Raw genomic sequence first — 16,344 nt, 5'->3', positions numbered from 1 at the left:
CTCAAGTCCTTCACTTCCCAACCCTCCCCCGTCACCACAGGTGTTACCCAGGGCTCAGTCCTGGGGCCCCTGCTTTTTATCATCTACCTCCTCCCCATCGGCAATATATTCCGTCACTACAACATCCACTTCCACCTGTACGCGGATGACACCCAGCTCTACCTCTCCACCAAACCTGACTCCGCCCTTCCACCATCACACCTCTCTCAGTGTCTCTCCGATTTAAAAACCTGGTTTTCCTCCAATTTCCTGCAACTCAACTGCAATAAAACTGAGTTTCTTCTCACTGGTACTAAATTCACACTCGCCAAATTCAGCAGCTTCTCTATCCCAATCAATAACACTCCCGTTTTCCCCTCCCCTCAGTTTAAGAGTCTGGGTGTCATCCTCGATAGCACACTGGCTTTTCAATCACACATAAACAATATCACCTGCACTGCCTATTTCCACCTCCGCAATATCAACCGTCTCCGGCCCTCCCTCACCCCTCACTCCACTGTCATCCTGGTCCACAGTCTAGTCACCTCAAGACTAGACTACTGCAACTCCCTCCTCTTCGGTCTCCCCCAAAAAACCCTCCACAAACTACAACTGGTCCAAAACTCTGCAGCAAGAATCATCACTAGAACCCCCTCCTCCCACCACATCACCCCTGTCCTGCACCAGCTTCATTGGCTCCCGGTTCACATTCAATTCAAGGTCCTCCTCTATACCTTCAAAACCATCCATAACCTTGCCCCCCCATACCTAACAGACCTCATCCAAATTGCCACTCCCTCCCGTGCACTCCGCTCCTCCTCCTCTGTTCACCTCACTGTCCCCTCTGCCCGTCTCAAGACGATGGGGAGCAGAGCCTTCAGCCGCTCTGCTCCCCTGCTCTGGAATGCACTACCCCCCGACATCTGCAACACTGAATCCATAACCCAGTTCAAATCCAAACTCAAAACCCACCTTTTTAAATCTTCATACCCCACCTGAACCTACCTTCCTCATCACCTCACCACCCATTGTGTACTTATTTTAAACTGTTTTTAATTATATTTGTGTACCTGCCGTGCTTTTAAACTGTATGTTTTTGAATTGCACGGCGACCTTGAGAGCTTTGAAAGGCGCCTCCAAATAAAATGCATTATTATTATTATTGTAACAGTTAGTTTTCCCTGGTAGTCCCCTTGCCTGTTGTCAATAGGCATCCTAAAAGGGGGAGAAAAAAAACATAAAAATACTAATGAATCAGATAAAAGTGCATAGCAGCATTGTCTTATGGTAAAGCGCATTGCCTTATTGTCTTATGTAATATCAAATAAAAGCACGTTGTATTATAGTTTCCAACCACTTTCCAATTATGCTAAAGTCTCTCTTGGAAGACTTTTGATTAAAAAAAGTAAAGTTCTGGTAAGTTCTGCCCGCTGTCTGTCTTGAACCAGGGGGAGCTGGTGGACGTCCAGTACGGCAGCGTGGACGACCTGCGGAGAGCCAGACTCAACCTCACCAACCCAATCGCTGTGGTCAAGCTTGGCCAAGCACCGTTGCTATACAAGGTTAGATTTAATCAATTGCTCACTAAAGTGCTACTGATATGCTTTGCTGATGTGGGGAATCCTAGGTGGTTTACATGTGATTTAATGCCCTACTTGAAATGTACCTGCAGCAGGGGAAAAAAATATTCAAAGTATACGTGCAAGGTATGACAAAAAGAAGATTTGTAAAATGAGAGGGGGTGTGGGGGTTAAAATGGTCTTAGATAATTGTAATAAGTGTGCATTCAGATGTAGCTCACTGCCCTCTGGGGGAACTAAATACAGCTTGCTTGCACAGCAATTATTTTAAAACTGAATGGGGACTTAGTGTATATGGCTAGTCATGCATCACTTATTCCTTACATTATTTTTTCTTCGCCATAGGCCTACATGTATCATACTTGACTCCTGCATCTGTACCTCTTCAGTGCAAAGATGCCAGAATCCATTAGCGTTCATGAGGAATTACATTAGCCAAGCATTGATTGATTAGGCCTGTTCCTGTTTGGATGTGTGCCACACTCGCCTCAAAGCAGTTTCCCTATCAATTAAGAAAGATGACGGGGAAAATGTAAATTCCAATCCAGTTAATCAAAACATTAACATCTACTTACATGTTGATTACTGATGAATTTATCTTCACTTTCTATTAAATTGAAAGTAATTCAATTATACAAACCTGATTACAAACTGCATTTGGACTGCGATGTGGAGTAATGTTTTGTATATAAAACAAGTGGTATTGATGTAGGTAAAATTGACTGAATAGAAACGTTTAAATACTATAGTTGGATTAGTGTGATTAGGTCTAATATTGATATGATGCTTTATACCACGGTTAAAGTCTTACACCAGATGTTGTGATACAAATGTCAAACCCCCTCCTACCAGTGTCAGGGCCGGTGAGGCCAGACATGTTTGTGGACCCAAAAGCAGACTCAGGAGTAGAAAAATAATTAAGGTGTTTAATGAAAGTTAAGGCAAACACAAGGCAGGTCAGGCAAACCACTGGCGTAAACAGAGGGAGTCCATAAAACGTGAAAAAAAATCCAAAAGCGATAGCTAAGGTACAGGCAGGGCTAGGCAAAAATCCAAGGTCCAAAAAACAGGCAGAGTTCATAAACAGGTGGGCAGAGAAAACAAGGGCTGGGCAAGACTGACGGGTTGGAGAAGGAAAGAAGTTTGGCAACAAGAAAGCAGTCAGGTCAAAGTTCTCCAAAAAACGCTTGGCAAAAACAGAGTCCAAAAAAACAGGCTTGGGTCAGGAGTATGGCATAACCAGACGTGAACATGAATGCAATAATCCAGTGCCGACTGTCGATCCTGGTGTGGCTTTAAAGGCAAGGCTGATGAGGAGAGTGGATACAGGAGTGGGGCGGACGGCAACGACAATTGACTGTCTCCCTTGTCAGTCAGCCAGGATAAAGGAAAACCTGGCGCGGATCACACAGAAGAAGGGCAGGTAGTAGGCAGAACCGTGACAACCAGAAACTCTGAAATGTTCATGAAATGAATGTAAGAAATACTGCGTGGTTGAAAGCTATGGGAAACCAAGTCATTTCATCTTAAATTGGGATTTCCATTTTGAAAGGATCTGGTCAGGAATCAGGTCTGCCTGCACTCTTGTTTTCTATCTAACATAGACGGACCAGGTGAAGAGAACTGAACTGCCACTTACAGAGAGCAGTAGCTTTTTTCTGTTGTGTTAACGTTAATATGTTTAATACGTACAATGTGAACAAATGTCATCATACTTCAAAACTGCCTATTATGTTATCACGATATCCTCAAAGTCCTAGGTTATTCTGCTGAAAAGTAAAGGAACAAAGAGCCTTAGCAATCCCAACATGCTAAAATAAAACTAATTATTTGCTAATTTTTTTTTTATTATGAACAGTAAAAAAAAACTCATGGATACGAAGATGGATATGTTTCCGAGAGTCATCCACAGCACTTCCTTTAGGACCTGTGATCCATGTTGGCTTAAAGATTAAACATCAAAGTCACTCTTTAATGAAATACAGGCTCTGAATTTTCCTAGAAAACCATCAAACTACTTTTTGTTTCTCCCCGGCTGTCTCCTTTGCTTTATCCGGTGAGCGTTACTCTATTTCTGAAGGTAAGTGATAAATGACAAGCTAATGAGCCTCAGCAAGAGTAAATGGAGGTTACAAAAAAAGGAGAGGACATTTTTAAAGAGGGGTCAGCATACTGCGTTTACATTGACTCGAGAGTGGGACTGTTAAAAAGCCATTAAGTCCACATGGGACCCCTTCCAGCAACAGGCTGTTTTGCTGACCCATTTTTCCTCCTTCGCCCACACTTTGTGACACATTTGTTCAGGTGGGCTTCTAATATGATGTCTCTATGCGTGTCGGCAGCTGAGAAAAATGATCGCCCTTTACACAGAATGATTGATGAGCCTTGTACTCTCACTAATGAGCGTGTGACGGTGACTGCAGGCCCAATGTTACACATGGAGCAGGTTTCATATTTGATACAAACACGGACAGAACAGGTGTTTTGACCATGTTAGTGTAGTGTATTTCGTTATGACACATTCTAAGATTACTGATAATCAGGCGATTGTTTAATTACATGCAGAATTAACTATAAGGGGAGCCTGGGGCAGCTCTCGTGGGTATATGTGTGTGCAGGATAGGAACGTGGATTGCTTAAGTTGAGGAAGCCAGCAGGCTGATCTGTAGATCATTTAAATTGCACACAAAGGGAGACTTAGAGATGATCCTACGTGGGGGGCAATTTAGGACAGTCTGGTCTGGGTTTACATGTCTCGGGGAAAAGGTGAAGGTTTAATAGCTAATGTATTGGCTAAAGGGATTGTCCTAAAGTTACTGAATGAGACGTCCTGGCCCCAAATGGCATAGCACATTCAGGCGATGATTACCCCAAATGTCCTCTGGACATTGTAGGTCAGAGCTAGTTAGGGTCCACCAATCAGGAGTTAGGCGAGGTGGAGTTTACTGACATAAGGACCAATCAGCTCACTTAGATTTTCAGATTAAATGCCACCACAATTCAGGAAGAGACAGGTCTTTTAGTATACAGGAACTCTTCATAGCTTTTGGTTTTATGCATGTACCTCTATTGTCTCGCGCTGCTGGTACAAAATGCTTGCCCGGTTGCAGCTTTTACTACACAGCAGCAGGAGTTGGTTGGGCTTGAAGTGCCGAGACAGCTTGTACACAACCCAAACCCTGTCTGGCCTCATGTGGTATGAGACTGTAATCTATTACCTGGAAGACAATAGGATAGGGGAGAGGACTAACAAACCAACTCCAAAACTCCAGAAACCATAAATGGTGGAAGGTTGGGCTTGGGGCTAGCAACCCCAACTCGCAAAATCCTACATGCTACAGAAACGTTGATGAAAACTAAAAAATCCCAAAGTCTTGGAATGGAAGACTCTTCAGCGTCCCAAGCTAAAGAAAAAATGACGACGCACATGGAAAACCGCAAGGAGACAGTGCGTCCGAAGCTTCTTCTGACCCCTAGACGACCCACCACCATAGCAACATGGAACATGAGGACCATGTATGCAGGAGGAAAGACGGCAGTGATAGCTGAGGAGATGAGGAGGTACAATCTATCTCTCCTTGGTCTGGGTGAAACCAGATGGCTTCAGACAGGGCAGGTCAAGCTGGCGAGCGGAGAGTCCATACTGTACTCCGGGCACCCAGATGACTCTGCACCACATACAGAGGGAGTGGCATTCATGCTTTCTAAAGAAGCACAGAGGGCCCTTATCAGCTGGGAACCCATCAATTCAAGGATCATCACAGCCAAATTCCATACTACACACAAGAAAATAAACCTCCAGGTAGTGCAATGCTACGCCCCCACCAACGACGCAGTTGATGAAACCAAGGATCACTTTTACGATCAACTATACCACATACTCCAGGCCAAGAAAGAAAAGGACATTGTGATCCTGATGGGAGACATGAATGCCAAGATAGGTGGAAACAACAATGGCTACGAACTAGTAATGGGAAGACATGGACTAGGATCCATCAATGAAAATGGAGAAAGATTTGCAGCGGCTTGTGCAGACAACAACCTGGTCATCGGTGGGTCCATTTTCCCACACAAGGACATACATAAAGCAACTTGGGTTTCTGCCGACCATATCACAGAAAATCAGATCGACCACATCTGCATTAGCCAAAGGTTTAGGCATTCATTGCTGGATGTCAGAGCTAGAAGAGGAGCTGATGCTGGATCTGACCATCACCTGGTTACAGCAAGGATCCAGCTGAAACTGAAACGCATGAAACCGAGACAAGGAAGAGTCAAATTCAATGTACAGCAATTTCAGAATATAGGCACATCGGAACTGTACAAAGTCACATTACACAACCGGTTCCAAGCACTACAATTCCTACAACACCAGGATGCAGAAACCCCAAGATCACTGGAGGATACATGGAAAGGTTTGAAAAGCATATGGAAAGAGACATGCGAAGAAGTGGTAGGGAGAAGGAAAACAAACATCAAACCCTGGCTATCCACAGAAACGATCATGAAAGTGAGCGAGAGAAGGGGGAAGAAGGAGCTACTAAACAGAAGTAAAACCAGAGCAACAAAGGCAACAGCGCAGAAGGAATATCAAGCAGCAAACAAAGAAGTGAAGAAAAGTGTCAGAAAGGACAAAAAGAAGTTCATCGAGGATCTAGCACAACAGGCAGAGGAAGCAGCAGGAAAGAACAACCTCAAGGAACTCTACCTTACAACCAAAAAGCTCACAGGCAAGTTCAAACAAACTCAAGTACACATTAAAAACTCACAGGGAACACTCCTCACAACCAAGGAAGACCAACTAAAGACTAAAGAGGTGGACAGATCACTTTAGAGCACTGCTTAACAGACACCCCCCTCAAATAACAGCAGAGATCCCACCAGCCGCAAACCTGCTGGAGATAAACTGCAACCCCCCCACCAAGACTGAAATCAAGAAGGCCATCAAGGCCCTGAGAGGAGGCAAGGCAGAGGGGCCGGACGAGATACCAGCCGAATGCCTCAAGGCAGACATCGAAACCTCCACCAACATGCTTCACCATCTCATGCAAATCATCTGGGAGGAAGAAAATGTCCCGTCAGATTGGAGAGATGGCAACATTATAAAGATTCCAAAGAAAGGGGACCTCAGGGAGTGCAAAAACTACAGAGGAATAATGCTGCTCTCCACACCTGGGAAGGTGCTCAACCGCATTATACTTGAGAGACTCCAGAAGGCGGTGGACGAGAAACTGAGGGAAAACCAGGCCGGCTTCAGGAGCAGTAGATCCTGTGGAGATCAAATAGCCACCCTCAGGATTATCATTGAACAATCCATCGAATGGAACTCTCCTGTCTTAATACATTTCATAGACTTTGAAAAGGCCTTTGACAGTGTGGATCGGGAGATGCTGTGGAAATTGATGGGGCACTACGGCATCCCACCCAAGTTCATCAGCATCATCAAGAACACCTACCATGGGATGCAATGCCAAGTTATCCATGAAGGATGCGTATCAGAGGCCTTTGAGGTCCTGACTGGGGTGCGGCAGGGATGCTTGCTTTCACCCTTCCTCTTCCTCCTTTGCATAGACTGGACTATGAAACGGGTAACCAACAACAGCCGAACCGGCATACAGTGGAGCTTGACCGAACAGCTTGAAGATCTGGATTTTGCCGATGATTTGGCACTACTTGCACACACCCACCAACAGATGCAGGAAAAATCACACAAACTAGAGACAACTGCTGCTTCACTCGGGCTCAAAATCAACTCATCAAAAACCAAAGTAATGCGAATCAACAACAAGAACACACCAATAACCATGGATCAAAACCAGCTAGAAGATGTAACCAGTTTCACATACCTTGGGAGTGTAATTACTGTAGAAGGAGGATCGGAGGAGGATGCCAAAGCCAGAATTGGGAAAGCAAGGACAACATTTAACATCTTAAATAAAATCTGGAAAACAAAAAACATATCACTGAAGACCAAACTTAAAATCTTCAACTCAACTGTCAAATCCACTCTACTTTACGGATCCGAAACCTGGAAGACAACCACCAACATACTCAACAAACTACAGACATTCAGCAACCGCTGTCTACGACGCCTCCTGGGAATCTATTGGCCCAACACCATATCAAATGCCAACCTGTGGGAACTCACCAAACAAGAACCAATAGAGACCCAAATCAGGAGAAGAAAATGGAAATGGATTGGCCACACACTCAGAAGAAAACACAAATGAATTACAAAACAGGCCCTAATGTGGAACCCACAAGGCAGGAGAAAGAGGGGAAGACCGAGAGCCACCTGGAGAAGAACCACAGAGCAGGAGATGAAGTCGAAAGGGCTGACATGGCAACAACTAGATCGGATGGCACAAGACCGAAGAGGATGGAGGGTTTTCATCGATGGCCTATGTTCCCTAGGGAACTTAAAGGCCTAAGTAAGTCATGTACCTCTATTAGTTTTTTGGCTACAAACACTTTAACTTTTTATTGTCTTCGTTTTGACTGCAGGATGAGTTTTGTTGTTAAAAAAAAAGAATTGTTCCTGAAGACCTCCTCATCTGCCTCAAACTGTGTCTTCTTTCATCAACCCACTACCAACGCCGTTTTTCTGAGTAAAGGCCGGAAGATTAACAGCATTAGCTTAGCTCATTTCATTCCAGTTGTATTTTTGTTTTCATTTTTACAACAAACCCACTTATCTCAATATGGAGTCAATGTAACAAAACTCAATATCACAGAATGTATTTAAAGACCACATCTTTCAAGGTTCATGAAAGGTTTATAGTCAACCTACAACAATCTGTGTATGTGTAATATACTGCCCGGCCCCGAAAAAAGTCACCACCTGGATTTTACTGTCTGTGTTTCTGTCTTTGTGTCTGTGGCTCTCATATCTCTGACTTTTAGTCAGATCGGCCTGAGCTTCCGGATATGGCTTGCGCACGGCACAAAGGTGTGCATCCTTGATTTTGATTTTTTTGGACCAATTTGCATTGACGAGCGAGACACACACAGCAGACACTGCATGTTGTTACCTCATCATTCAATGCACCCAACTTTCCAAACAAAACGTTCTTAAACCTTTCCACAGACATCAACAACTCCTCAAACCTGTCCGCCTTAGTGTTAAAGACCGCACGTTACGCTATTTTCATTGTTATATAGTTATTGTACAGTTAAACACTTCTGCGACATTGATGCTAATTTCAGTTAGCATGTCAATAGCGGTTTCCATTTAAGTTAGCACGGTCACGGAAGTGACATTGACGAGTGATTCGACAGCCATTTCAATGACTGTGTGACACTGCCTATGTGTAGGCTACATCTGTTTCTGTGTCACACTTCCATAGACTGGTTACATTTAAATAGGTCCTATGATACTTTTCGACTTTTATGACCTATAAACGTTGTTATAATGATTTATAGTCATGTTTAACCATACTAGAGTATCAAATAATTACGTACATGCATTTCGACGTATTCCCTGCTGACCGTCTGGGGTGGCTATGCAGAGCACTAAACACTATGGCAGCCGGTCGAGCCGAACTCGTTCAAATTTCCGGATTGTTTCTGTCACGCTCGGGTCGTTTCTGTCATGTTTCCATGTATGGTAATGCTGCCGCTCAGGCAAGCTCTGGCTGCATGCCCCCACCTTCCTGAAAATTTCCCGCCGCTGGAAGGAAGGTAACCAATCACAACGGAGTGGGGTTTGCAGCAGGGGGGAGGGGCGGAGAAGCTCAAAGCAGTGTGTAGAGAGAGACTGCTGTGCTCGCTACGGTAAAAGGAAGTCTACATAGTTTTTTGTGATGTGATTCGTGTCAGGTTGCTCTATAGCAGTTTTTAACAAGAAATGAAGACCAGAAAAGTAGTATAATAGGATCGCTTTAAGCATGCATAAGCTAATACCTGCTTCCTACAGGCACTGCACTAGTATATCTAAATAAATCACACTATGATCATATTTCAGTATATAGTCATATTCCAGTACAGTTATTTATAAAAAAATTGTTTATATATATACACACACACATTTATAAATATATATATTTACTTCCAAACACTACAAGGTCAAGATTTGTGAACACGATTGATAATTGCATTTGTCTAGTTGTGAATTCCTAGGTGAATGTGTGTTCATTGCAAAGGTACTGCAAAGCTTTTTGCACACCACACGTTTTGTCCTCAAGCCATATGTGTGTGTATTGCACATGCATGAGAGTGGGTGGTGGAGATGGTGGATTTTCTGGGTGCATATAATAAGAGTGTTTGACTGTGCCTGTGAGCGTGTGTCTTTGTATGCATGTGTGTGTTTGTGTATGTGTTATCGCCAGTGCGTGCATGCACACATGTGTTTGTGTATCTGCGTGCGTGTGCAGCAGTTCTCCAGTGAAGGACAGAGTGTGAGATGAGAGGAGAGTGACCGTGGCTGGTGTCACATATTCAATAAAATAGTCATCTACACTCATAAAAAAACAAGGACGCTACATCTCCCATGGACAACAATGAAATACTGCTGTGCACTCTTCCTCCCATCCAGCAACTTTTCTCCATTATGACCAGTGATGTCAGCAAAATAAAAATCAACACGCTATGACCTTTTGATCATGGTTAGAAAAACAACCAGTCACCTGAGCTAAAATTGTGTTCAAAAAGTAAATTAATTGTGAATACATGTGTAATATTCATTCCAATTAATTTTAGACAATTATAATTCAACATTCAGACAACATTGCATTAGTAATGCGCAATGTTTTGACCGACCGATGGGAAGATTATTAAAGAATTGACACCACGGTCCGCAACAATATTCATTAGCTAAAAAAGACACAGACACACACACACACACACTCACCGGTGACACTGTATTTTCTTCACAGAAATGCTTATACATAGACAATACTACAACACATTTCATGACTTCGCATATATTTTGGAGTCATTTGGCCAATCACACAAAGAAGCATCACTGAAACTGTGATCCTTGCACAACAATTAAGTTGTGTACAACTTCCAGATTCAGTCCACCCTGAAAGAGGTTGAGGTGAGAGACCGTATGGATCAAATAAACAGATGAAAAGTTGGGTTTTTGGTGGAATGAAACCAATTAAAAGAGACATTATGCTAATGGGCGGGGTTCAAATGTTTACTTCTGATGAATACAGAAAATGTTTTCATGGTTTATTGATAAACAAAATGGGGGCGTGTTGACATGCCAATCAACTGCATAGTCTCTGGCTTCTCATTTGGAGCTTTCACCTGGGAGTGTTATATGTTATAAATCTTGTCAAAGGTTTTTAGAATACAGGTGTCATTGTACACATATGTTTGACATAAGCGGCCCAGAGGAAACTGACTTAGTTGTCTTTTGTCAGCTTTTGTGCAAGTAGGGACAGCAAATACCTAAACATTGTGCACAAACACTGGAAAAAGTTAGTTTTCCATAATATGTCCCCTTTCATGACAAATCAATGATCAATGTGTTGCCAAAAGTGTATACAAATCCAGTACTGGCATAAAGCAGTCCATGTCATTGGTCTGCAACAGCCCCGAAACAGCCACGCACACAGAGCCATTGTACCATGGTACCCACAGTATAAACAGTGTGAAAGTTGACAGATTGATATTGCCACACAGTAAATTGTTCATATCGGCCGACCCTATGTTCCACATAATATGCACATAAAGTATTTACTTATTGTTAGCTATAGTATACTGTCGGGTAAAACAGTCTTCCCCAACAACGTCCTTTATGTGACTGTTTAACAATGAGATCCAGAGCAGAAAATGCTCCCTGTGCATTTGTTCCCCAGTGTTCATATACAGCATATTGCAATAACCATAGGAACTAAAACCATAGACATTATCATAATACCTAGTGTTTGCCAGTGAAAAAGGATACATATTGTATTCAGATGGCCAATTTACAGAGAGGCAACAGCAGGGAAAATGGGGGACCAACTGCATGCAGTGGGACTACATGCGTGGAGAAACTGGAGATGCAAGTTCAATTTTATTTAAATTTCAATATGGCAGTGTATAGGTGTGAGCATGTCACTGTGTATTTCTTGCTGTGTCAAAATCTTTCACCAGGTCTGTTCTGTGTTTTTAAGAGGATAATTGTGGCATCTCTTTTTACTAATAAATGAACCTTTTGTGTGTGTGTGGGGGGGGCGGGGGGGGGATATTACTACACTGTTGTGGGGGACGTGCCTTCCTTTTTGGGGACAAAATTGAAGTCCCCATAACGTAATAATGACATTTTAGGGTGAAGACTTTATTTAAGGTAAGGGTAAACTTAGGTTGAGGTAAGGGCCAGTCTCCAGGAAATTAATGTACAATCATATGAAAAAGTTTGGGAACCCCTCTCAGCCGGCATTATAATTGACTCTGCTTTCACAAAAAAAATATAAAAGTGGTATGTCTTTAATTTACCAGGAACAGCTAAGTACTGGGATGTTTTCCAAACAAAGATTTTTTGAAAAGCAGTATTTGGTTGTATGAAATAAAATAAAATGTGAAAAACTGGCTGTGCAAAAATATGGGTACCCTTGTGGTTTTGTTGATTTTAATGCCTGTAACAGCATGTAAAACTGATTAATTTAAACACAAAATTGGTTGGATTATGTTGTTAAGCCTTGAACCTCATAGAAATGTCTGTTTAATCATGAGAAAATGTATTTTAGGTGCCTAAATGCAAGTTGCACTTCTCTTTGACTCTCTGCTGAAGTGAGACAGAATGGGATCATCAAAACTGCTCCCAAAAGATCTTAAAAACAAAGATTATTCATTATCATGGTTTAGGGGAAGGCTACAAGAAGCTTTCCCAAAGGTTTCAATTGTCAATTTCTACTGTAAGGAACGTTGTCAGGGAATGGAAGGACACAGGCACAGTTGCAGTTAAACCCAGGTCTAGCAGACCAAGAAAAGTACAAGAGCGGCATATGCGGCGGATTGTGAGAATGGTTGAACACAACCCAAAGATCACCTCCAAAGACCTGCAAGAACATCTGGCTGCAGATTGTGTATCTGTACATGGTTCAACAAATCAGTGCAATTTGCACCAAAACATCTGTATGGCCAGGTGATGAGAAGGAAGCCCTTTCTGCGCCCACGCCACAGATACAGTTGCATGGAGTATGCAAAAGCTAATTTAGACAAGCCAGATTCATATTGGAAGAAAATGCTTTGGACTGATGAGACAAAAATTAAGTTATTTGGTCTTTATAAAAAGCAGATGTTTTGGTGCAAATTGCGCTGAATTGTTGAACGATGTACAGATACACAATCTGCAGCCAGATGTTCTTGCAGGTCTTTGGAGTTGATCTGTGGGTTGTGTGCAACCATTCTCACAATCCTCCACCTATGCCGCTCCTGTTTTTTTCTTGGTCTGCCATGCCTGGGTTTAACTGCCACTGTGCCTGTGTCCTTCCATTTCCTGACAACGTTCCCTACAGTCGAAATTGACAATTGAAACCTTTGGGAAAGCTTCTTGTAGCCTTCCCCTAAACCATGACAATGAACAATCTTTGTTTTTCAGATCTTTTGGGAGCTGTTTTGATGATCCCATTCTGTCTCACTTCAGCAGAGAGTCAAAGAGAAGTGCAACTTGCATTTAGGCACCTAAAATACATTTTCTCATGATTAAACAGACATTTCTATGAGGTTCAAGGCTTAACAACATAATCCAACCAACTTTGTGTTTAAATTCATCAGTTTTACATGCTGTTACAGGCATTAAAATCAACAAAACCACAAGGGTACCCATATTTTTGCACAGCCAGTTTTTCACATTTTATTTTATTTCATACAACCAAATACTGCTTTTCAAAAAATCTTTGTTTGGAAAACATCCCAGTACTTAGCTGTTCCTGGTAAATTAAAGACATACCACTTTTATCTTTTTTTTGTGAAAGCAGAGTCAATTATAATGCCGGCTGAGAGGGGTTCCCAAACTTTTTCATATGACTGTAAGTATATGTAATGTCCTCCGAAGTGATAAAAACACAACCTGTGTGTGTGTGTGTGTTTGCGTGTGCGTAGCTCTCCCTGCTGTCTGAGCTTGGATTTGGAGGTGCTCTGCTCTACATTGACCCATGTGACGCTCCCCCTGGACGTCACACCTGGCACCAAGCCTTCAGAGTCACCCTCAACCCGGGAGGAAACCCTGCCAATGGTGAGTGTACACATGGCTTATTCACCACTATGTATCTTTACTCTTTGAGTACTCTCCATTGTCACAAGATGAAGAACACAGGTTCAAAATATCAGTTTTTAGCTGGATTGGTCAAGCATTATATTCCAAATGATCATGGCACTATTCGAAGTCATCACTGAGATCAACTACGTCGTTTTGTCTAATTTATGGTTTACTCTATCACTTGAATTCATTGTGTGCCCGCTGTGACAAAAGACCAGTTAAGCATATAATAAATAATAACAATAATTGTGTAGTATTACCTGCAAATTTCAAATATCCAGTGCTAATGAAAACCTTACCTAGGCCGCTTCTCAATATTGTGTGTTCATACTAAAGCTGTACTCTAAATCTACTACTGTACAGTGGCAAACCCAACACCACATAGCCCTCAGCTCCTCCATAAGACATTATCAGTGAAACCATTATGAGTGTGCAGTAATCTGTTTATACGTCACAGAATAAGATATCTCCAGTATTTATAGCGTCCTCGTTTTTATAGTGGTTTTTAACGATAATGTTTCTTGTACAAAAAACTGCATAAAGCACACCAGTACATACCCTAAAATATATTTGGTTAAAAAAGCAGTCTTTTACAATAAAAAAAATTAAATGCATATCAACATATTGCAATACGATTGCCACCTCGAATGTGTAGTGTATTGTGAGCTCAAGCTGTACAGGCTAACCTTCTTCTTATACAAGGTCAAACAATTTCCCATCGAATAAATGTCCAGTAGGCTATTATTATCCGGGAAAAAGACTCTACTCCCCATTAAAAATATGTTTAAACATCTCATTAAAAAATGATTGTATTATCACTGCCAATTTAAGCACATTTCAGTTCATTTATAGCTGTTTTGGAAGGTGTTCAAAAAGCTGAAACTTAGTCACATTTCTTACCTTGGCCCTCAGGCAAAGGACATTATATCTCTCTGTGTCTCTGTGACTCTCTGTTCTACTGTATTTAAATCACGCTCCCATGACGGATGACCTCATCGACACTCACTCTTGTCCCTACTTCCTGTTTCTCTGCACCGGTCTGGCCAATAGGGACGTGTCATTACTGCTGAAGTATCTTTAGTCCTTGTAGGTGCCCCACTACCACAGTGGGCAGGACCCAGCAGAGCCCCCCACCAGATGTCTGGACTGCTTTGTGAGCATGTGTAAAAGTGTGTGTCGCGTGTGTGGAGTGTGGTGGTGGGGGGGGGGGGCTTATTTAAGTGGAAGAGAGAGACAGATGCTGGCTGTCTAGTCGCAGTGCACTCAGGTCCCTGGTGTTAATACTGCTCAGAAGAACAGAAGATGTGAAAGGACACCTCATTACTCATATCAAGCATTACTTTATTCCACTGCCGGAGACTGCCGCCGCTGTTAGAAACTCTGTTTGTGTATTACTGGAACATAGTGAATACAAATTCATATTTAGAAGAAAAGTCTTACCAGCATGTTTGATCTATTTAAGCATTTATATTGATATCAATCTGAAATCTCCATAACAATGTAATTCAAGATTAAAGTGCTTTGGTAGATTTTCTCAGTTTCCCTAAGTAACTCTATGAAGGCTGCATATTTCTGATCAAATAAGACTTATTCGCTTTCTTTGCCGTCTTCTCTGCCTTGTATTTCTGACAACCACAAAAAATAAAAAAGCAGTTTTGATTTATGTACTAAATATAGGTCTGTATTATAGGTATTATAATACAAATCAATAATACTTAAAAATGATATAGTGTCGTAATGTTTGGCATACAGGTCAACTTCTAATGCATCCGGCAGAAGCTACAAACAGTCATATGACATTTGCTCCTCTATAGTAAAAAGTTATCACTTCTACTTAAATCTGCTGTCTACTAGCTCTCTGATGCCAACTGGAGCATCACAGACAGTAAATCTACTGTGTGCTTTCACCTGCTACAACTGCTGCATATTTGGTGGAACAAAAGCTGTTAGTGTGTTTTTAAGTAGTCATTTGTTTGTTGCATCCTAATTGAATAAGATCCTCAATTATACAGTACATGCACTGAAAGATCAGATATACTGTAATTCAGAAAGTAATAACAGGAATAGAAATGCAACGTTCATAATACATTGCCTTCGGTGTGAAATTTTGGACAAATGGATGGATGGATAGATTTACTTTAGTTGCCCAGGCAGAATTCAAAAATATTAAATGTGCATTGTTCAATGTGAGCCATTGTACAGTGGATGTTATTGCAGTTGGGAGGAATGGCCCTCTTCCAAAACTTTGAGCTGCCTTTTCTTCAACCTATAACCTTCAATTGAGTATTGGCTGTGTGTCATGATGGAAACCCAACACAAGCAAAATAAAAAAGCTGTACCAATATTTCATTCAAAATAAAGCCATTGTATCCAAGGACATGTTCTTATAAAGCGCTCTCCTACAGATGTGTTAATCTGTTCTCCAATGTTGCTATGCTGCTGCAGGGTTGTTTAAAGGCTGGCGTATCAGACAGACATTCTGTACACTATGTTAAAAGGGAGGATCACAACATCTCCCGGTGGACAACGCAGAAGAGAGGAACGTGAATGAACGTGAACATGAACAAAGTCAAATACATTGGGAGCCATTTT

At 41.9% G+C, this 16,344-nt stretch overlaps 1 protein-coding gene across 1 annotated transcript in view; it reads left to right on the top strand.

Annotated features, from left to right (window-relative positions):
* The window catches only part of naaladl2 (N-acetylated alpha-linked acidic dipeptidase like 2), a gene marked incomplete at both ends in the record, with an annotated part of 343,065 nt that overhangs the window by 102,608 nt on the left and 224,113 nt on the right, over nt 1-16,344 (top strand). The window contains 2 exons of the mRNA XM_080032883.1: nt 1,428-1,541; nt 13,596-13,728. Coding sequence (XP_079889009.1) covers nt 1,428-1,541; nt 13,596-13,728 — 247 coding nt within the window. The remainder of the gene's footprint in view (nt 1-1,427; nt 1,542-13,595; nt 13,729-16,344) is intronic.

This window comes from Ammodytes marinus, assembly GCF_949987685.1.
Source record: "Ammodytes marinus genome assembly, chromosome: 8".
NCBI lineage: Eukaryota > Metazoa > Chordata > Actinopteri > Uranoscopiformes > Ammodytidae > Ammodytes > Ammodytes marinus.
Note: the sequence above shows the minus strand (reverse complement) of the source record. Positions and strands in the feature narration are given on the sequence as shown.